Source organism: Megalobrama amblycephala, linkage group LG15 (genome assembly GCF_018812025.1).
Source record: "Megalobrama amblycephala isolate DHTTF-2021 linkage group LG15, ASM1881202v1, whole genome shotgun sequence".
In the NCBI taxonomy this organism is placed as follows: Eukaryota; Metazoa; Chordata; class Actinopteri; order Cypriniformes; family Xenocyprididae; genus Megalobrama; species Megalobrama amblycephala.
The window spans coordinates 34522367-34545160 of record NC_063058.1 but is presented as its reverse complement, the minus strand read 5'-3'; the positions used below and the strand labels follow the sequence as shown (position 1 = coordinate 34545160).

The window sequence follows — 22794 nt, the reverse complement described above, 5'->3', positions numbered from 1 at the left end:
CTCTTTGTTAGTGGAAAACAGATTAGCAGGTCAAGTGACCGGAGGTGTGGGCGTCCCTGTACTCGTCTGCTCCATCCGTCCTTCTGAACGGTTCCGGTGAAGACCGTCAAAACATCACACGCTGTGAGTAGAGCTGCTTATTTCTGATAGATTCAGTGTTTGAGGCCTACAGATGAGGAATAGGAGCAGATGCATTTGCTACGTTGGATTTACAGTCTGTGTTTCTCTTTTAATTCTGCTTCATTTTACTCATGCATTTGAATGTAATCGACTTGTTGACTTGCATGCTAACTAACATCAGAATTGCATGTGATTTGTGTTTGTGTGGTTCAGACAGTGCTTGCAGAAGGGCTGTGAGTGTCTTCCTGTCCAGAGGGGGCAGCGATGATCAAAGATGAGTTTTAAAGGATAAAATTATTGACTACAGAGGGGCTTTAAAACTCATCTTTGATCACCAAAATGACATATTTCAACGTTTGTTCCGTAAAATAGCCTGAATGAAACTCTACACCCTTGCCTCATTTAATATACGCAGTTCTATGAATATGCAAATGAGCCCCGCCTCCACTCACTCACACTCTTTATGAACTTTTTGAAGCATCAAAGTTTCATAGACTGTCAATGAGGGAGAGAAATCTGTCAAATATCTTCATTTGTGTTTTGAAGATGAACCAAAGTCTTACGGGTTTGGAACAACATGAGGGTGAGAATGAGTCACCATGCCTGTCACCTTCAGCACTACATCTCCCAGAATCCTCCCTGGTCCACCACCTGCACACGTTACACAATCATCACGTGTCATCAATCACCTCGTCAGTCGTCACTCTAGCACCAGATATAAGGACACACACACACACAGACACACACACACACACACACACACACACACACACACACACACACACACACACACACACACACACACACACACACACACACACACACACACACACACACACACACACACACACACATATACACATATCTGAGCTTGTCTACGATTATGACTCCATCACATGAGATTACTTTCAGGACCTCTTACCTTCCTCTGCTGTCCTTCATCATCCTCTAACTTGTTGACCTGGACCTGTTATCCTCATTGTGCTCGTCTACAATCCTGCTAGAGAAAGAGTCGTCAGTTCAGTCAGTGTGACTTTGCTGATGTTCAATATCGCCTCGTCTGACGATCCTTCAGATCGCTGTCAACACATCAACAAAGCTCTGGTACTTTAATCAACCATTTAACAAATGTTTAAATCACTTCTCTTTATTTATTTTTTACTTTATGTATTTTTATTCACACATTAAATAACTGGTTTTGTGTCTTGTTTTGTTATCTATAACAGGAATCATGTAAAATAGAACTATAGATTTTACGGAATTCCCCTTTTAGCATATAGTCATCACTTGATCATTAAAAAGTAGACCTATTAATCACAGAAAAGGCTTTTTTTCTTAAAATCCTCAAGTCCTTCCTTCACCTACATTGCACAGACACACGGCTCCAGCTAGCTACAGTATATGGCTATACAATGAGTGTTGATAATTGAAACTAATTTCTTTTCATGTATATGGAGATTATAAAACGCACACACATTGAGGGTCCGTACATAAATAATAGGATTTTTAATACATGATGTCACAGATGTACATGTTAACCTGTTGACACGTATTTACTATAAAATAGGAAGCTTTTTTTGCATATTTGAACCCTTTCCAGCAGTGACTGTATGATTTTGAGATCCGTCTTTTCACACTGAGGACAACTGAGGGACTCAAACACAACTATTAAAAAAGGTTCAAACATTCACTGATACTCCAGAAGGAAACACGATGCATTAAGAGTCAGGGGGTGAAAACTTTTGAAGATCTAGGTAAATTGTATTAATTTGTCTTCTGGCAAACATTTAAGTGTCTTCTGTTGCTTCCGAAGGGCAGTACTAAATGGAAGAAGAAAAAATATTTTAAACAAAAGAATATCCAAACATCTTCATCCTGTTCAAAAGTTTTCACCCCCCGACTCTTAATGCATCGTGTTTCCTTCTGGAGCATCAGTGAATGTTTGATCCTTTTTTAATAGTTGTGTTTGAGTCCCTCAGTTGTCCTCAGTGTGATAAAATGGATCTCAAAATCATTCAGTCACTGCTGGAAAGGGTTCAAATATGCAAAAAATGCTTGAAAACTGAAGAACTTGCAAGGCCCTGGAGGATTTTTCTGAAGATCAGAGCTCAGTTTAACTGCTCAGAACAAACAAGAGACTCAAGAACAACCATCACAAAACACAAAAACAGTCGTGGATCATCAGGTAACCACACACAGTATTGAGAATCAAGGGTTCAAATACTTATGAATGGGGTTATTTTCATAAATTCAGCTATTTTTTTCTCTTGTGGACTAAATGCAGACATCTTTTATGTAAAATATCTTACTCAGGACAGTACTATATAAAAAATAACATGCATTTTGTATGATCTCTCTTATTTTATTAAAATTATTCACATTTTCACAGATTCTGCAAGTGGTTCACATACTTTTTCTTGCAACTGTATAATATATACACACATATACATAATATATATATATATATATATATATATATATATATATATATATATATATATATATATATATGTGTATGTGTGTGTGTGTGTGTGTGTGTAATTGCATTTTTCTCATGTGTGTGTAGTTTGGTGTGTATGTGGCTAATCATTTGATGTTTGTGTGTAGATTTACTACATTGTAAGAATCATTTAAATAGTTTGAATGAAGTGTTTGCTTTTGAAAGATATGTGATGTTTTGCATGTTGTGAGCAGGTTTTGTGGTTTTGTGTGTAGAGTTTTAAGAAACTGAGCCATAGTTTCAAAAACTGTCTAAGCAATTTGAATAAACTGTAATAGGCTGACTTACCGTAGTGAAAAACATATAAATTCATTGTAGTTTTACAGTTTAATAAAGCCCAATATAATCAGCTTGCAAAAAACTATGATCTCCAAAATACTTATTAATTTGATCTTAATTTTTATATTTTCAAATGATATTGAAAACATATTTGTCAAATTTCCAGACATGACTGAATGTATTGCTGTTCAATTGAAGGAAAGAGACAATATTATTTGCCTATTTTACAGTTTTTCTGAATTGCTAAAACACATTTCTTGAAACAATCACTCATTTTCTCAAAACCATAAACACAAATCCAAATCTTCAAACTACATTCACAAAACCTCCGACTCTTCTGGCAAAATCAACAATTGCCTCAAAACTATATTTCAGCTGTTCTCAAAATCGAACAAAGCTTTCAGATCTCACACACATCAGTCAATATATAAACACTACAGATCATTCATTCAACACTACAACAACAAATGGAGAACACAGCATCCAGAACAATATAAATATGAGCAATATCACACTCGTAGCCGTGCGATATGGCTGTATATCAGCACGCTGTGGTTCGTCCGTAGGCACGAGGCCTCAGGCCGAGTGCCGTAGGTAATCACAGCGTGCTGATATACAGCCATATCGCACGGCTACGAGTGTGATATTGCGTTTATACAATAGTTAGACGGCACGAGTGTGTAAATAAATAAGAACAACAACGGAGTGTCTTTAAAACCCTCTTTTGTGCAGCACTACTTCCTTCCGCCACGGATTCAAATCTCAGGTTGTCAGTTGGACCAAGCCTCCGTTACTAACTCTAAAACGTCACTTCAGAACTAGTAACGAAGGAACGTTGAGTCGCTTCATTGAAACACATTGAATTTTGTACAGTATTAGAGAGAGAGAGAGTGAGAGAGAGAGAGTAGGCTATTACCTGTGTCTGGTATATTGCATTATATTCGTTCTTCAAGTCGATGTCCATAATATTATATCCTTTATACAAGTCCGTTTGAATGTCCGCTGAGGAAAGCGATCTTTGTATTTGTCCTTTTTACAGCTTTGGGAATCCATTACACCACAGCGCTAAAACAACTTCCTTTTGCAAAAGTTCCTTTCAATTTAAAAGTCTCGTGTGCTTCACTGACTCATTCTCCTGTAAAGTGTTGCCGCCATCTAATGGCGTATTAATGTAATGTTCACTCAATCCATATTACTTAATGGACATCTTTATATAAAATAATATTTATTGAACAACAAATAAGCACAATTGTACAGTTCAGTCAAACATAAAGCACTAGTTATTAAAAAAAAATAGGTCACCATTTACACTGGTATGTGGGTTTTACAAATATTTAACGAATGAAAAGGATTTTACAGAGCTTGTGACAAAACCTCCTAACTCCATTGGATCCTCAAACTGTCAATCAAACCTCATTAATCTGCCTCCCCTCCTGAATGAAGTGCGCACGCAGTTTGGACATCTCCTCTGTGCAATGCAAAGGTAAATAAAGATCTGATGTTTGAAAAAAAATTGTAAAGCGTTTTCTTTACTCAAAAAACCATATGTTTGTAAAGTTTAATGTTTTACGTATTTGAAGAGCGGAGAAGAGTCTGATATGTCCCGTCTAGTTGTAGCCAATATGCTATATAAGGATGTAACGTAACGTTTATTATTATCAAATTTAACATAGCACAATTCGACTTGCTCTGGAACAAATAATAGATTAATAAGACCAAAGATTGCCCGTTCTATGTACTCAAATTGAATTATGTCTCATGTTTAACCACTATAAGAGCCAGCGGCAAATCCCCGAGGCACTGGCCGAGATGAAGCTGTTCTCGGCGGTTACAGAAGCACTGAACGGCCGCTGACGCACTCGAGCTTGCATCTCCGAAAACGTCAAAACAAATTGTAAAATAGGCGCTGTTATTAAATATGAGTCACATATTTCAGGTCTAAACAACAACATTCTCGCCTAAAAAACTATTAAAACTACAGTTCGTGGTACAAGAAGTAGTATTTGTAAAAATTACGGTTGATTTGATCGGCCGCCATGACGGTCACTTCAAGCGAAGTGATACAAATGGTGAAAAGGCAGTAGGAGTGCTGTTATCACTGAAATATCGCATGGCTATCAGCCAATCAGATTCGAGAACCAGACAGAACTGTTGTATAAATATATATATTGCATGCAGTAAACTAATTTTGCAATTACATAAAAAGTAAGATAATCAAAACTAAGTATGGTGATTATGTAATAGTAATATAGCATAGGAGAATGATGCAAACAGAAAATAGTCATCCTAGTGTCAGTGCAGTCAAATCAATAATACTTTTGAAAATTATTGAATATTCTTGAGGATTTTGTCCATAGGTGATGTCATCTCTCGCCAGGCAAAGGGAAAAACCCTCATTACCTCTTACACATATTCTTCATATTTTTACATCTATTGTTGGTGTGATCATTCAGCACTTCTGCTCTCTGAACACACCTGTATTTCATCCAGTTGGTTTGATCACATCATTAGAAACAAATGTGAACAATTTTGAGTGGTTGTGTGAAGGATGACAGCTGAGTTGTGCTTAACTTTTGCTGCTTGTGTTCACCGTTTTAAGTGTGAAATGTGTTTTAGTGAGTGAGTTTTGCAAAAAGAGTTCATGAGATTTGAGACAACTGCCTCAGTTTGTTTAAGGTTTTGCAGAAAGAGTGATTCATTCGACAAACTGGTTCAGGCTATTGAGAAATTGGTTTAGAGAATGAGGTTTAGTGCAATTACATATATAATACTTCTATAAAGAGACACTTAAAGACACGAGCCATTTGTGCTTGGACCCCAAACATCACCGCTTGTGGCTATATTTGTATTTGCTATTAAACTGCAGTCTATTTTATTCAATGATTATAAAGGTCTTATACATTGTAAGCAGTTTTATAATACCGTATTGCAGCAGTTCTCATATTATACTCTCATCTGGACTTACAGTGTGGCATGGTTCATTTGTGAGTCACTTTGGATATCTGTACATTCAGTTAATGTAAATGTAAAGACTGCATCTGTGCTAACTGACCTGCAGACCCTTTAACATATGAACATTTTCATTGCAAATGCAATAACCATATAACAGTTTGAAGACTGGTGATAAATCAGCCTATCAGGATCATCTGAGGCTCTGCTCTCTTTTGTCACTCGTTTTTATTGTCTTAACTGCCATCAAGACACATTCATTACGACTCATAAGTAAATGTTTCATCGGTGGATTTATTCAAATGAAAAGTAAACTGGGAATTATGGTTCTGATGAGAAGATAATTGTGAAGAACACTATTTAACGCCCGTCTCTCTCAGCTCTCACTACACCTGATCATCAGCACAGGTAAATCCTTCTTTCTTCCTTGATTTTGATATAGAGTCACAGTTATGGATTAGTGAATATTGTTAGACAGCATTAAATGTAAAATGATGATTTCTGCTAAATTGCTGTTCTTACTTAGAGTTTTTGTCTCGTTTCCAGTCCAAATATCTAAACATTCTTAGATCAAGAAGCATTTTCTTGACAAGTAAAAATTATTTTATTTTTTAGGAAAAAGAAGTCAAAATTCAGTGAGTTTTTCCTTAAAACAAGCAAAATAATCTTAATCCAAACTGAAATCAAGATTATATCTTATTTTTGGTTTGAAGATTATTTTGCTTGTTTTAAGGAAAAACTCACTGAATTTTGACTTATTTTTCCTGAAAACAAGAAAATAATTTTTACTTGTCAAGAAAATGCTTCTTGATTTAAGAACTTGACTAGAAACAAGAACAGCATTTTTTTTGCAGTGAACTTGAGATTTCTCTTTCAGGGTACTGTAAATTTTATAGCAGTGTAGAAGAACAGCCCATTTTGTGTTGTTTTATTTGTATGTTTTTCGTTTAATGTTAAAAATTGCTTTAGATTATTGTAAAAAACATTCTACATTTAAAGTTTAATCAATATTGTGTGATGGTATAAAATGTTCTTATAAATGAGAGGCTTGACGAATGCAGTGGCAGTGATATTTATGGACTAATTCATATAAAAAATACATCTTTATTGTGGAATAAACTAGAATAAATATATATATTTTTAATTTCAATAATATACCGGTGTGTCTACAGCTAAATATGTCACAATACACAGTAGTCGACTTCATTACGCAGTGGATCTTTTAGATCGAGCTCATTTTGAGTCTGTTTGGGATTGTTTTGAACACATTAGTTTGATGACATGGAGAAAGAGATCAGGAAAAACATGATCAGATGTTAATTGTTTTGAGAGCAACGTTTGTGAACACGGTCTTAGTTTAGGGGGGAATATCAGTTGAAATGATTGAACAACACTTTGATGTATTTGCGTCTCTGTTGAGGATCTAATCGTGTCAAACATTTGTTACGCTGTACAGTAAACGCGTCTCAATGAGTTTCTGTTTCAAAGGAGGCCTATAAAAGATGAAGAGCTTGAACGTGAAGTTGGTTCTGGTCACTGTGCTTCTCCAGCTGTTCCTCTCTGTGCTGGAGGTCAACGCCGGTGGAGGAGCAGGAGCTAGACCACCAGCAGTTGGAGTAGCAGTTGTAAATCAGTTCATTTACCTTTCACATTTTCATACATTTATTTACTTAGTATCTGTGTGGTTACTGTTATTTTATTTATCTGTCTTCACAGCCTCATTTTGGGGACCTGATTGAATTTCCACAGGGCGGTTATAGTCACTATGGTATATTTGTTGGTGATGGAAATGTGCCTTTGAATGGAAGAGATGATCACAACATTTTTGAGATGACAAGTATGACATCATGTATTTCAAATTTATTACAAAATCTTCTGAAGATTTACCCACTTATACATTCATTAAGCTTTTAATCCACCACTGTTCAACAGGGAAACCACCCGGCTGCCGTTTCAGTACATATCAAGAACCCTTTACAGTACGAAATGAGTATTACAATGATATAGTACCCCGGACCCCGGAGCAAATGGTAGCCACCATTGAAGAGCTAATGCGTCCTCAAGATAAGAGGTGTAAAGATTATAGTCTTGATAAGGAGAATTGTGAACATATTGCCACATTGGTTCGATATGGTAGAGCAATGTGCAGACAGGTATGGCATATAGAGTAAATGTAAAAGTTCATTATTAAAAAAAGCTTTGAGCATTTGGACATTCTGATAATAATGTTTTTATTATGGTAATGTTTGTGTAGAAGGGAACCGCAGCTGCAGGAGTGGCTGGACTGGCGAACTCGAGGGTCAAGCAAAAACGTCGTGAATCTTCAGCAGCTGCTTGAACATCAGCATCACCTTCTTCTTTTCCTTTTCATCTTCTAATTATAAAGAAGATCTTAATAAACCTGAATGTAGCAAATGCACAGTTTGTCTCGTCTTGTTCATTGCCTTGAAATCAGCTCTACATACTTTTTGGCAAATCTTTTTAATGTAATTTTGTCTTAAAAACATCTGTAACATCCTTCGCTCCAAGAACTTCTCGAAAGGTCACGCATTTATAAAAACATTTGATTAAAAATGGACGTCAGCGCTCTGTACAGCATATAATCTGTTATATTAACATCAATCTGAACAGTGTTTAAGAGATTATTAGAAAACATGGACTATTTAAATATTAAACAGAATACATGAAACATCATTGAAACAGAAACATGACTGAATGTAAGTGAAGATAAGATCATGATGACACATAATCTGAAATACAAGATGTCAGCATGTGGCCTGTAGATACACTGAGTTTTGGCGTTTGTTGTGTTGAAGTGAGAAAAGAATTGATATAATTTGAAAGATGTAGTCATTGAATGCATTTCGTGCCAAAGCAATGATAAATGATCCACAGTTTCGCCCTCATAGATTTCTGTTGTGAGTTTTGAAAAAGTGACCCAAGTATTGAGAAATGGGTCCTAGCGATTGTAAAAATCTGAGAGACTGAAGAGTAAGTGTCAGATAATCAGATCCACTGAAAGTCTCAGTCTTTCCATGTCAAACACAATGACCGAACGCAGCAGAAAATCAGTCTTACCGCAGTGACCTCGAGTGACTCTTCAAACACTTTCAGTTTCTCCATTCCTGTGAAACACCCTCAGATGATGTTTGCATGTTTGAGGATCTTCACATTGGCTGTTTCGACCCTGAACGCAGTCCCAGCTCTTGTGGTCAGGCACGGGTTAATGAAACACGACGGGGCCACACGCAGAGCTGCATTTCCTCCACTAGAGGGCCCTAGAGCACTAAACACCCCGCTGAGGGCCTCTGTGATCAGAAAGTGTTTACTGGAGCCTAAACTCCTCATGGAGGATTCAGGAGCGGTTGATTATTGACATCATATTTACATTACATAACTGCAATTAATACTGTATAAATTTAATTCTGCTTCATTTTACGCATGCATTTGAATATAATCGCCTTGTTGCAATCAGTTTATGTGTTGGTGCATCAGAATAGCATGTGATTTGTGTTTGTGTGGTTCAGACAGTGCTCGCAGAAGGGCTGTGAGTGTCTTCCTGTCCAGAGGGGGCAGCGATGATCAAAGATGAGTTTTAAAGGATAAAATTAGGCTATTGATTACAGAGGGGCTTTAAAACTCATCTTTGATCACCAAAATGACATATTTCAACGTTTTTTTCCCCGTAAAAAATGTCTTCATGCCTTAATATAGACTGAATGAAACTCTACACCCTTGTCTCATTTAATATATTCGGTTCTATGAATATGCAAATGAGCCCCGCCTCCACTCACTCGCACCAGGTCAGAGATCCACTCGTTGACGTGATTGGTTAGAAGGTAGTTTGTGACGTCAGCGATTTCAAACCGTGTTTTTGAGACTGTCTTTAGATCACTGCAGTTTTAAAGAGATAATACTCAGTGTTGACTGATGAATTTGCTCATGGTTTGTTTGAAAGCATGTTAAAAACACCACATAGACATATAATCAACATTAAAAACTTGATTTTCACCACTTTAACGATATAGTATTTATTCATTTATCCAGCAGGTTAATCAGTGCCACTTTTAGTGAACAGGACTGCATGAAATTACTGGCATTAGAGAGCAATGGAGAGATATTTTCTACAGGCTGATATAGTAGACTATATCATTTAACATTAGTGTTTCATATAAAGTGATTGAGTGGTTTAAGCTATTTTTAATCACTCAATTCGTATGGATTAGTTTTACAATCTCTTTATGAACTTCTTGAAGCGTCAAAGTTGCCTAGACTATCAATGAGAGAGAGAAATCTGTCATATTTTATTTAAAATGTACTGTTACTTTTACCTCCATGTCTCCTTTCCTGTTTCATGACAGTAGGCTATTTGATTACTTTTTTGACATTACCCCTTTATAATTAACCCTTTACGCAATAAATGTTCAAATCACTTCTCTGCTGGGTTTTATTTATTTTTTACTTTTATATGTATTTTTATGCACAAATTAAATAACTGGTTTTGTTGCTTGTATAAAAAGAAACTATAGGCTTATCTATAATCCACAGGAATCATGAAAAATAGAAATATTTGTTTTTACTGAATACCCTTTAGTAGTTATATAGTCATCACTTGATCATTAAAAAGTAGGCCTAATCACAATAAAGGACTTTTCTTAAAATCTTCAAGTCCTCCCTTTATCTATTCACAGATTCACAGCTCCAAGTGAGCTTTTTCATTTGCTAGCTACTGTATATGACTGAGACTAATTTCTTACTGTATATAGGCAGATTATAACACTCCATACATAAATAATTGGATTTTTAATAGCCTACCTGATGTCAAACATGTTAACCCATTGACACATTTACTATAAAATAAGAAGCTTTAAAAACTACAACATGTGCAGAACCAATATATAGGCCCAAATATTTTATTAAGAGGTAAACGATGAAACATAAGTTTGCCATGAAAACATTTTATTAGCCCTTTGTACCAAGTAATGCAAATAAAATCAGCCGCTTACGTTTGGGTTTACATCACTTTGAATGTTTGAATCCAAATTTTACAGAACTTCATAAACATGGAGAACAAGACAATCTAAACATGCATTTTTAAAAATATCAGCCATTATATCAATGGGATTCAGAGATGAAGGCTGCAATACTAATGCTGTCCACCAGAGGGAGCCACAGGATAGAGTCTGTAGGATTTAGTCCAACAGAGCTTCTTCAAAGTCCCAAGGAAAGGCTGTTCACTCGGCAGCCATCTTTGCAACGCCTCTGGGCAGCTATTTCAAGACCAAGTCCTTTCTATTTAAATGGGGGAATCCTGAAATCTCAAAAACTGCTTGCCGAACTCACAATTAAATAATATATTTCAAATCAGCAACAAAATTTGAAATTAATTGTCCCATAAATGTTGTTTCTTATGCTCAAATAGCGTTTAAAAAAAAGCATATTTTTCAGGCTACACTAGCTAATGCGCATGTGCAGTCTTCAGTGCGAGTCTCGGATTTCTATGGGAACAGGAGCTTCTAACTGCAGCTGCAGTGACGCAATGACTTTATCAATCAGCGATTGGCTCTTTTACTTAGAAGGCGGGACGTATAGAGGGTATGCATCGACGTCACTTTCCCGCCGAAAACGCGCTCCCTCAGCTGGACTGAGTGGCAAAAGAACCTGCTGCGTGACTGGATTTAATAGGGGAAACGTCAAAAACGTGAGTAAAACAAATGATTACACTAAAGGTTGGTGGGCTCGGTGGGCTCGAACTTGTCAAATAAACCTAATCCATGGATATTGACATGCAGCCAGGAGTCGTGTTTCCTGACATTTATATGTGCCTGATTTCGACGCCGAGGAAACACATAAAGCAAATCTGCCTGTGAATATTTTATATAACTACAATATAGGTAGGTTTAAATCCGAGTAATCATTTATATCGATGTTAAATATATAGTCATATTCTTCAGCCCTAAAACTTATGGCGGTACGTCGCTGGAACGTAACAGTAAGGTCACAACGACCAAACTGGCACGTTGTGAAAACGTAACTGGATCGGCTCATATTAGTTGCAACGACGTCCCGAATAACGTTCCAGCGACGTAACTTTGTGATTCCCATATTCGTTGTGGCGACGTTTTAGTGGTACGTTGCTGGAACGTGACAGGTACGTCCTAAAGACCAAAATACCACCTCGACCTTTATCTTAAAATCTGCTTCTCACCTTTACTCCGGGGAATGGAAATGTGCACCGTCCATGACCTTGAAATCAATGCAGAACTGATAAACACTTCATTCTCTGCTATAAAACCATATAAATTCTAATTGTTATAGGGAATTGTATTGCTTTGGTTAATACATTTGCAGATCAAAATATGTAGTGGAAACCAATAGAAACCCTCATTAAATTCTGATAGAAAATGGCTAGAAACACACTGCATCCATGAAATCATCAGCATTGTTACTTTGTACAATTACTAAGCCAATACATTTGAATATTACCAGGTAACCATGTTTTAACCATGTAAAGTGTTAACACATGAATTCATAAATTGAACACATTCATAGATCAAACAATACAATCAATAAATAAATGTAACCAGTGATTAATATGTTTTATTCTTTTTTAATTGACAAAGTGTTTTATTATTAGATGGGTATAGTTAAATAATGATTTTATCAATTATATTTATAGATACTCTTATGATTACTACTATCCATAATTTGGCACAAAAATGACAGATATGAAAAAGATTCAGCAGATATTTTATTACTTTATTTGCAAAAAATATATTTTAAACCATTTCCTAAGTGTCCTGTATGAGGCAGCTGCTACAAATATACTGAGGTTATGTGCTTTAATACTGCTTTACTGCCAGACAATATCACAATTACCAAAGATATACAGTCCTTGAGCTTCTCAAAAGCTAAAAAAAATCCAGAAGATGACATTCATAAAGAGTAAGATATGTATAAAGAACAATATAGAGATTTTTAGCATTTCTTCAAATAATAGTTTGGCCCACCCAAAAATACATGTACAGTTTTTGTTCAAGAAAATGAACATGTGGACTTTAAGGAAGAATTTGAGATCTCTCATTACCGTGTCCTCAGCTGTGTAGAACACTCTTGCCAACAGTGTTGTAGAGGTAGATGATGGAGAGCTGTGAGAGAAGAGGAAGAGGGTCTTTCTCAGGTTCTTCTGAGGCAATGACAGGAGGATGGTCTCTATATATTCACTTTGGATTTTTGCAAACTGTAAGCTAAAAAATATATATTATAGTAGTTATTGTAGTCAGGTTTATTGTTTGTTAGAAAGGTATGAGGAAAGCATGTTTAACTTACATGTTCCTCCTCTTCTTCATCCTGAGCTGCACAGTCACCTCGGTCACCACTGCCATCATCATCCTCCTCTGGCAGCTGAAAGGTTGAATTACATTGTTAGAAGTTGCATTTTTACTTTTGAAAGCAGTCTCTTCTACTTACCAAGGCAGCATTTGATGAAAAAATACAGTAAAATAATAATACTGTGAAGTAGTTTTACTTTAATATTCTAAAATAGTTTTACTATTAACTGTTTTCTATTTTAATCTATTTTTAAAAGTAAGTTATTCCTGTGATCAAAGTTGAATTTTCAGCATCATTACTCCAGTCTTCAGTGTCACATGATCCTTCAGAAATCATTCTAATATGATGATTTGATGCTCAAGAACACAAAAATATGAAGCAGCACATTTCAAAAGAAATGTCTGAGCATCAATTCAGCATATTAGAATGATCAAAGATCAAGTGGCACTGAAGACTAGAAAAATGATGCCGAAAATTTTCCATCAAAGGAATAAATTAAATTTTGCAACATCTTCCAAATCTCAATATCTTTGATTGGCAGTGTACATTATTACATTTCGATAATAAACAGTGCACAAGTTCTCAAAGAACTTACATTTTAACGATTACATCCCTCACTGCTGACTCCTTCAAGCTGGGGACACACTGAACGACTAGAAGAAACATTCTAAGACTGAAATCAACACACTTAAAAACTGTTTCCTTCGACTGAAGTGGATTTAAATACTTACAGATTATGAACAGACTGAACGCAACTGGCTCTGACTCGACGTGTTTGGGCAAGATCAGTTAATTAGTTTATTTATAATCGGCCTTACAGTCGTTAAGTGTGTCCCTGGCTTTAGTCATTGTTGCAGCCTCCTCAAAAATACATCTTTCTGTACACGAAAGCAAGAAAAAAATATTTTAAGAAAAAATACAGTAAGGGCATATTTCATGTAGCTTAAATGAATTGCGATTATGAAGTTTTTTTTATATTTTTGATAGTATTTTGAAATCATTCAAATATCATGTATACAGTCTACACAACTGCCACTTTGATGTTTAAAACAAAACTTCATACAGATCGTAAATCTATGAATATTGAGAGGTTTAGTCCAAATTTTATGAATAAACTCGATCACTTTATATAATGAACAAATTTAATACACAAGTGCATATACAAACAAGTACAGTTGAGCTTCCATTTATGTTCGCTAATTAATGTTTATATGTGAATAAAAGTCTAAACTCAAACTGTATATTGCATTAAGCGAACAAGTCACTTTGAAGTTCATGTTCAAACTTGGACTAAACTGCTCCATTCATATGGATCACTTTTACAATCTCTTTATGAACTTTTTGAAGTATCAAAGTGTTAGTTGCATGGTCTGTAAATTGAGGGAGATAACTCTCAGATTTCATTAAAATATCTTCACTTATGTTTCGAAGATGAACAACACATTCTTGCATGTTCGGAATGACATAAGGGTGAGTCTTTTTTTTTTTTTCATTTTTGTGTGAACTAACCCTTTAGGCAGGCGTACACTTTGTAAGTTCGAACACTCAGTAGTTTGTGAGCCCTTGCATACAAGTTAGTTAACCCGATGATAATGTCAAAGCAGTTGGTACATTGCACGACTGCACTACACAGCTTTTCTTTGTTTTAAAAACAGACTTAACATTTATCTATTATGGGTTCTAATTAGGAGACGATGAGCACATTAAGCTTTGTGCCATGCTGTTTATATTTATCAAGCAGTAAAAATGCCCCTTTCAACGCCCAAAACAAGAAGCTTGCGGATGAGATGATGAGAGGAAGGAGATTTTGGATTGTATTTGATAGTCGAATTGATTCGAACAGTTTTAAGCAAACAGATTTTAAAAAAGCTTTAATCATGCCCTTTCAATCCGAATGAAAAGTCAATTGGACCCAGCCAAATCATTTCAACTAATATGGTTACATGTTACTTTTTATTCCATCTGTGCTAATAGTCTGATTAAAATCTGATTATTAGAGCCCATGTAAACGCAGCTAATGTTGCTGCTATAGCTTCAGACTTAAAAAAGTTATAGGGTTGCCAAGCAGCCTATGTGATGTGATTGTGTATCATTTGGGACTATACAATAGCTGCATTTACATGGACCCTAATAATTAATTTGTAATCGGACTAGTTGCACAGTCGAATTAAAGGGATTCTATCAAATCAATTCTATCATTCTATCTATAGAAAGTGTAAAGCATGTGTAACCATTGTTGTTGAATGAATGCAGTGTAATAAATGACGGTTGTCATAAAATTTCAAAATGCTTCTGTTTCTGTTCTCTGCGTCTCCTAATCAGGACCTGGAATGATAAATATAAAGTCTGCTTTTTGAAACAGAAAAGAAGCAATGACAGGATGATGGTTAATATGCACCAACAGTGGGAAAGTCTGTAATTTTGGACAGACAGTGCATTTTAAAATATCAAATCCGATTTCTAAATAAATGTACACATCACCTATATTCAGATTCATCAATCACAATGATTTCATTCTGAATTAAATAAAAAGTGGAAATGTATCAAATAGTAAAATTGCTGACCCCTCAAATTCAGAATTATTAACATCTCCTTGTCTCTGTGAGTAATTGAATTGTGAAATTCAACCCTGTGAATTACCTGTTTGTCCTCCTGAGCCTTTTAAAGGGTTAGTTCACCCAAAAATGAAAATTCTGTCATTTATTACTCACCCTCATGCCGTTTCACACCTGTAAGACCTTCGTTAATCTTCAGAACACAAATTAAGATATTTTTGTTGAAATCCGATGGCTCAGTGAGGCCTGCATAGGGAGCAATGGACACTTCCTCTCTCAAGATCCATAAAGGTACTAAAAACATATTTAAATCAGTTCATGTGAGTACAGTGGTTCAATATTAATATTATAAAGTGACAAGAGTATTTTTGGAGCGCCAAAAAACCCCCAAAATAACGACTTATTTAGTGATGGCCAATTTCAAAACACTGCTTCATGAAGCATCGGAGTATAAATGAATCAGTGTGTCGAATCATGATTCAGATCGCGTGTCAAACTGCCAACGGCTGAAATCACGTGACTTTGGCGCTCCGTACAGCAGATTCGACACACTGATTCATCTGTGCTCCGATGCTTCCTGAAGCAGTGTTTTGAAATCGGCCATCACTAAATAAGTCGTTATTTAGTTTTTTTGGCGCTCCAAAAATATTCTTGTCACTGTTCTGAAGATTAACGAAGGTCTTACGGGTGTGGAATGACATGAGGGTAAGTAATAAATGACAGAACTTTCATTTTTGGGTGAACTAACCCTTTAACGAGAAGGCTGCTTTTATGGCTGGATGCTGATTGACACACCTTTTGACCATGTTCTCACATCCAGGACAACAAAATGATCAAGCAGACCTGAAACAAACGACCATGATTGAAATCACTTTAAATCCATTTAGTCTTACCTAAGTGATATTGGAAAAATGAGGCATAGTTGTTCACCCAGTATACGCTGCTTCTCCTGGAATATGGTCTGCATGATGAATGATCTCTTGATCCTGGACCCGTGCAGTCCACCTGGAGATTATCTGAATGATATGTGGTTGTATATAAAGGGCAATTAATGACTGAACGTTACATACATACCGATAGCAGCACCATTAGTCCAGGACCTTATAAATATCTACTGGTACTGAACAAGTCAGAAACGAATTTAATACCCACCCCTGCTTATAATCATTGTTGTCTTGTTGTTGCTGCACAGGCTGTCTCTCCTCCAGCTGCTGAAAATAAAAAGTATGTTAGATTTATTAGAATGAATAGACTCACACATAACGTTCACGTTAAACCAGTAAGTGGCGACAAACGAGAATATTTTGTTATAAACAACTCTAAATCATTGATTTGGTTGCTTCACTGGCTGTCATTACAAAGAATTTAAGTAAACAAATCGTGAAGTAATTAACCGTCCTGATTAACCGTTTTATACAGATTTTATTGAATTTTCAATATGGTTCATATGAGCTTCAGGGAGGCCAGGCAGGGTCTAAAATAATAAAAAAAACACTTTACTACAGTTGCCGTTTAACGAATATAAGTGATTATTCTGCCGTTTATAGCATTAAACAGTGAACGTTACACTTAAAATAACTAAAATAAAAATATAAACTGCGTCTCAGATGATTTTAACGTTAACGCTACGTTACCTCAGACCGCCTCACGGGGACAGCTCTCGAGCGCACATTAACCAAACATAATTTATTTATGAACAGTGTTGGGTAAGTTACTCAAAAAAAGTAATCCACTACAAATTACAAATTACTACATTAAAATTGTAATTTGATTACATTACTGATTACTGCATGTAAAAAGTAATCAGATTACTAATTACTTTACATTCAAGTTACTTTGAAACCTACAAAAATACGCAACAAACTGAAACTCATAGTTCTTTCTGTAATTTCATGTTGACTAAAAAATATTACAGAAGTATGAAAACAGCAACTTGACTTAAAAATATTCCTTAATCATCTATAGGTAGCTTATTCATTCAAATGCAATCATAACAGTCGCCTGAGGGCGCTCAACGACCACGTCATCTGTGAGTGTGAGATTCTAACAAACTAAAAATAACTTATAAATATATGAAATATAAATTAATAAATATATGAAATATTGTACACTTGTTAATGTTTATTGCCGTTTTTTAATAGTATTGAATGATTATGAACTCATATTAAGCATGACAAACCATTCAATCGATTAAACTACAAAGCTGGCAGGTATGTATGATTACAAAATAAAGTCATCAAGATTATTATTAATATTATTTTATAAAATAACATGTAGGATAAAAGTAGGCCTAGTTTTATCACGTGTTGAGCCGTTTCTGTGACAGCTCCAGCTCTCCGACGCACAGTTAGTCTACATCAGCCTCCGAATTTACTCACTTCATTTCGTTCACTCTTTGCAGATATAGTGCACTCAGATTACATACACTATATAGGGATTAGTGAATCGGAGAACGAGTGAGCGGTTTCGGACACAGCTTAAACAATCCTTGCTGTGTGTAGCATGTATGTGCGTGGTATCTTAACTGTGTTTATGTCTGTATGTAACTGCATTAAAGACAGGAAAAAATGAAATGCTGAAAACATTTATAATAACATTTGAAAACAGTATTGTTCAGAAGTTACCTTCTCTCCCGATCCTGAACAAATCGCCTAAAAATCCAATCTAGCTTGTTTAGGAGATGGACCGCGCTCGTCTTGGGAGCGGGTATTCTCCTCCACGCGTTCTCCGGTGATTAATAATGACGCATCCGCGCCAAACGTGATTTCTTTAGAAATGCACTTTACCGATTTTTTCTTGTAACGCAAGTAACGTAATTTTATTGACATGAGTAACTGTAATCAAATTACATAAATTTAATGCGTTACACTACTGCGTTATCAGGAAAAGTAATTAGACTACAGTAACGCATTACTATGTAACGCGTTATACCCAACTCTGTTTATGAAATACATTTAGAAAACCAAAAACACTGCACTAACATTACTCATCACAAGTGATATTTAGTGTCACATGGGCAAAAACGATGAATAAAAGCAGATTTGTAGGGCTTACCTTTTACTCAGTGTCCGTCTGCTGGAAGTCGACCATTACAGAACAAAATGATGCGCATGCGCAGTACTCAAGATTCTCCGAAAGTCCGTTAGACTTGCTCATTTAAAATTTCGAATTTGTCTCGCGCGTGCCCCATCCAATAAATCTCCTTCATTCACAAACACAACATATAATATATTAACATGTCCATAACTTTTGGCGCTCTAACGGTTAAACAGAACTGCATGCATCTTGCGGAAGAACATTGTAGCCGGAGCTACTTCTCTCTGTTTATGTCTATGACGAGTCACGCAGGTATTTGTGCTACTCCGCAGCGGTTCCTACCAGACTGGTCTAAAATAGTCCGAATATAAACACTTATTCTAGGTGTACCATAATGATTCAGGGTACAACAAAAACACGGTTTGGAAAATATATTCATGTTGTACATTCCCATTGTATAATTTTTGTAAATTTTGAACACAAAAAGTTACACATCTGGAAAGTTATCAGGAGACCAATGGACCACGTCGCTACAACGTTCTCCGTGGGATTAACCAGCGACGTCTTTTGAGGACGTGCCCGCAACGTTTCTGGAACGTTAGCCAAGATTCTTAAAAAAAAAAAAAAAAAAAATGGAACTTTACCACGACGTCCTCACAACGTTGTCATTCAGTAAACCTCTTGTTCACAAACATATGAATAATCACAATTTATTAAGTAAAATGTTAGGTAGTTTTGCTGGCAAATATTTTATGAATATGTAGTAGGCTATTGGGTATGTCTCAAATATAAATAAAACTATGTCGATTCATTTAAAAAGCTTGAATCAATTAAATTTACTCATAATATCCAAATGCCATATTAACAAACATAATGTTGGCTTAATGCAATATCTGGAAAGTTATCAGGAGACCTATGGACCACGTCGCTACAACGTTCTTCGTGGTATTAACCAGCGACGTCTTTTGAGGACGTGCCCGCGACGTTTCTGGAACGTTAGCCAAGATTCTAAAAAATGGAACATTACCACGACGTCCTCACAACGTTGTCATAAAGTAATGTCACGCTGACCAAATGACGACTAACTGACGACGTCGTCACAACGTACTGTGTTTGCTGGGCTGTTTCTATGAATTGCAGTGATCCATTTGCTTCTTTTTTTTCTGTAGCTTTCAGCAGTCTTTAAATATATATCTCAGGTTTTGTGTCAAAGCTATTTATACAGTCAATCGCAAAGCTCTTTCCCGTTTTGGATGCGTTTTGTGTGTTTTTCGCGGCATTCACGCTGAAAACCAATTCTGCCGCTCAGTCTTGTCAGTCTGGGGCAAGTTGTCTCAATGACTTTGGGGCAAGTCGTCACATGTGACAACTTGCCTCGGTACAAATAAACACATCACATGCTCAAAAAAGAGGTTCAGCATGTTAAGTCAGTTATGTTCAGAGGATAAACATGTTAAGTTAAGCGAGTTATTTGCAGTATTCCATTCAGTTATCATGGATCTATGTGACTTCGGTAAAGTTGGTTTTATATTCGCACATTCGGACTTCTGATAAATTCAGACTTTCCAATAAATGTGCAATAAATTAATGTTTGCGAATTTTAAGCAGCGACATGATATTGACAACCAACGATAGTCAACTTACAACATTTTTCACAGTCGATCAAAATAGGCAAGTATTGTTTTAATGGCATATTTACTTGTGAATGTCCACTGAATGTCCAATGTAGTGTGATTAACAAGGCTATTGAATACTGATGTCCGAATGTGCGAATATAAAACCAACTTTACCGAAGTATCTATGTGCAAGCCAGAGAAAGTTTGAGTTTAAAGTTTAAAGTAAAGTGGTCTTGTATGGAGTCAAAATAATGCCGCATATATACGCAAAAAAATAAAGTTTTGCAAAAGAAAATAAAGTTTTGCAAACGAAAATTAAAGTATTGAGGAAAATAAATGCGCTTTTTGCAAACAAAAATAAAGAATTGCAAAACATAAATGAAACAGCGCGAAAAGCAATGATTTTGCAATACATATTTTCCATGGTCATATCTATCAATTTATTTGCAATGCTGCTTTTATTTTGCGTGTCAGTCTAGTTTGAGCTTGCGATGCCGTTTTCCCTTTGCGCTTCATTTTTCTGCGGAGGGCTGTTTCATAAAACAAGATTAGAAAACAAGCCAGGCTTATTTTACTTAGTCAGACTTGTCAGTGAATTCTGTTTCATAAAACAAATTTAAATTAGTTCAAACTCAGTTACTCTGGCAACTTATGCTGGGAAACTAGCATAGACGTTGGAACAGGGGGGACGGGGGTGGCGGCCGCCCCCCCTCCCAGCCCGACCCCCTCCACCCCCCAACCCTTTTCTCCACCCCTCTAGGGGTCAGCCAGCTGTTTTTTTCGTTCAGTGGCTTGATATTACCGGTATGAATTTTCATGTTCCAAAATGTTGTGAAAATAAAACAGCTCGCCCTCGTTCATTTCAGGGGTTCTATTTAATTACCATTTGTGCATTTCATTCATTGTGCCTTGACACCAGTTCAAAACTGAGTCCCAAAAGTCCGCGTAAGAAGCATAAAGCCTCGTTTACACTGCACGCGTGTGCGTTGCATTACGGCTCCGGCAAGGTTTTGTTCCGTCTTCTGAGCGGTGTCAACTCACACCAGAAGCATTTCAGAAGCGAAGCGGCTGGATTCCCGATACCACGAGATTTGCATGTCTGACGTTTTTTTCATTGATTTTTTTCGTGTTTTTAATGGCTAAATTGTTATATTTTGTCCGGTTTTATTGTGTTTATTGCTATGCCATACTTTATTTTGCTGTAGCCATACAGATGAAGTTAATACACTTAAAATTCCAGTTATGGACAACAAAAACAAAGAAATTTCAAGTTTTTCAACTTCGAATCTCTTGTTGTCAGTTTCTGGCATCGTAGTGATGCGAAATATGACCAGGAGTTTACTCAGGGTGATTATTTTGACTTTATTTTGTATTTGAGCTGCGCGTCTTTGACGCGGCGTCCGTCAAAAATAGGCGAGGCGCCTATCTTTAGCGAAGTGGCGCAGCGAGCTTCTGGGACGCTTCTCAAACGCACCGCGGCGCGGCTGGTGTAAACACGAGCATTGACTAGAGTGGCCGCGAATCAGCTCCGGTAGCCGCGTCGCAGCCGTAACGCGCCGCACACGCGTGCAGTGTAAACGAGGCTTAACACGTACAGACTCCATGTAGGCCTATGATTCGCTCGTTTGTTGTTCTGTTTTCTTTCAGGATCAAAAATATAACAAATGAAAGCGTTTATCTGTATTTCCGACTGATGAGAACTATGCATATACATTCATAAATCAGTCAATTTTGTATTCTATTATGAGATATTTTATTCTAATGTGATCAGTGACTCAAGCACTGATGGACCAAAGAGCGCGCATTTCGACATTTGCAGTAAAAACTTGAAATATAAAATCTCAGAAAATGCATTTAATACCAATATATTGAAACGTCTGTTTATATGCTCCATTAATAAAGGAGTCCAGACATTGGAAAAATATCAGTCCACATGCGTTTTATATTTAATATAAGGGAAATAGACATGCATGCATGCGTGACACAAAAAAAATCTTTAACTTTTAGGTAGCAAAATATTTTTTTAGTAATTCTGTCAATTACAGTAAGGTTATTACATTGTCTGCCATATATTTACTTCTTATTTATTAAATACGGGCAATTGATTGATAAAACATTGATCAAAATTAAGATACAATTTATACAAAACGAATATCTTTTAAAAAGAGTTTTATATAAAACAAAACTTAATGAAGTCGTCAAAATCATGTTTTACCAAAAACAGCTCCGTTGCTAGGAGGGCGCCAGCGCCTCTGCCTTTCAGTGCCTATGCCTCGCGAGTGGACGATAGCCCTGAAGGCGCCTAGAAATGATATACCTTTAGTGGTAGTATACCTTTAGTTAAGTTATACCTTAAGAGTCTTCGTAGCGCGCTAAGAGACAATGTTATCGGGAAACGCAGCCCAGG

The 22794-nt window shown here is 36.3% G+C and overlaps 1 protein-coding gene and 1 long non-coding RNA gene across 2 annotated transcripts; one reads left to right on the top strand and one right to left on the bottom strand.

Annotated features, from left to right (window-relative positions):
- Positions 1 to 59: 59 nt before the first annotated feature.
- LOC125247431 lies at positions 60 to 3862 on the bottom strand. The gene is made up of 4 exons (XR_007180084.1): positions 3816 to 3862; positions 1043 to 1117; positions 684 to 771; positions 60 to 166 (listed from the first exon to the last, which is right to left on the bottom strand). It is a non-coding gene; the product is annotated as an uncharacterized LOC125247431 (long non-coding RNA).
- A 3469-nt stretch (positions 3863 to 7331) lies between these two features.
- Positions 7332 to 8267, top strand: LOC125247379 (phospholipase A and acyltransferase 4-like). The gene is made up of 4 exons (XM_048158638.1): positions 7332 to 7473; positions 7565 to 7685; positions 7781 to 8001; positions 8103 to 8267. Exons 1-4 carry the CDS (start codon positions 7351 to 7353, stop codon positions 8184 to 8186), a joined length of 549 nt encoding a protein of 182 aa, XP_048014595.1. The 5' UTR covers positions 7332 to 7350; the 3' UTR covers positions 8187 to 8267.
- Positions 8268 to 22794: the final 14527 nt, after the last annotated feature.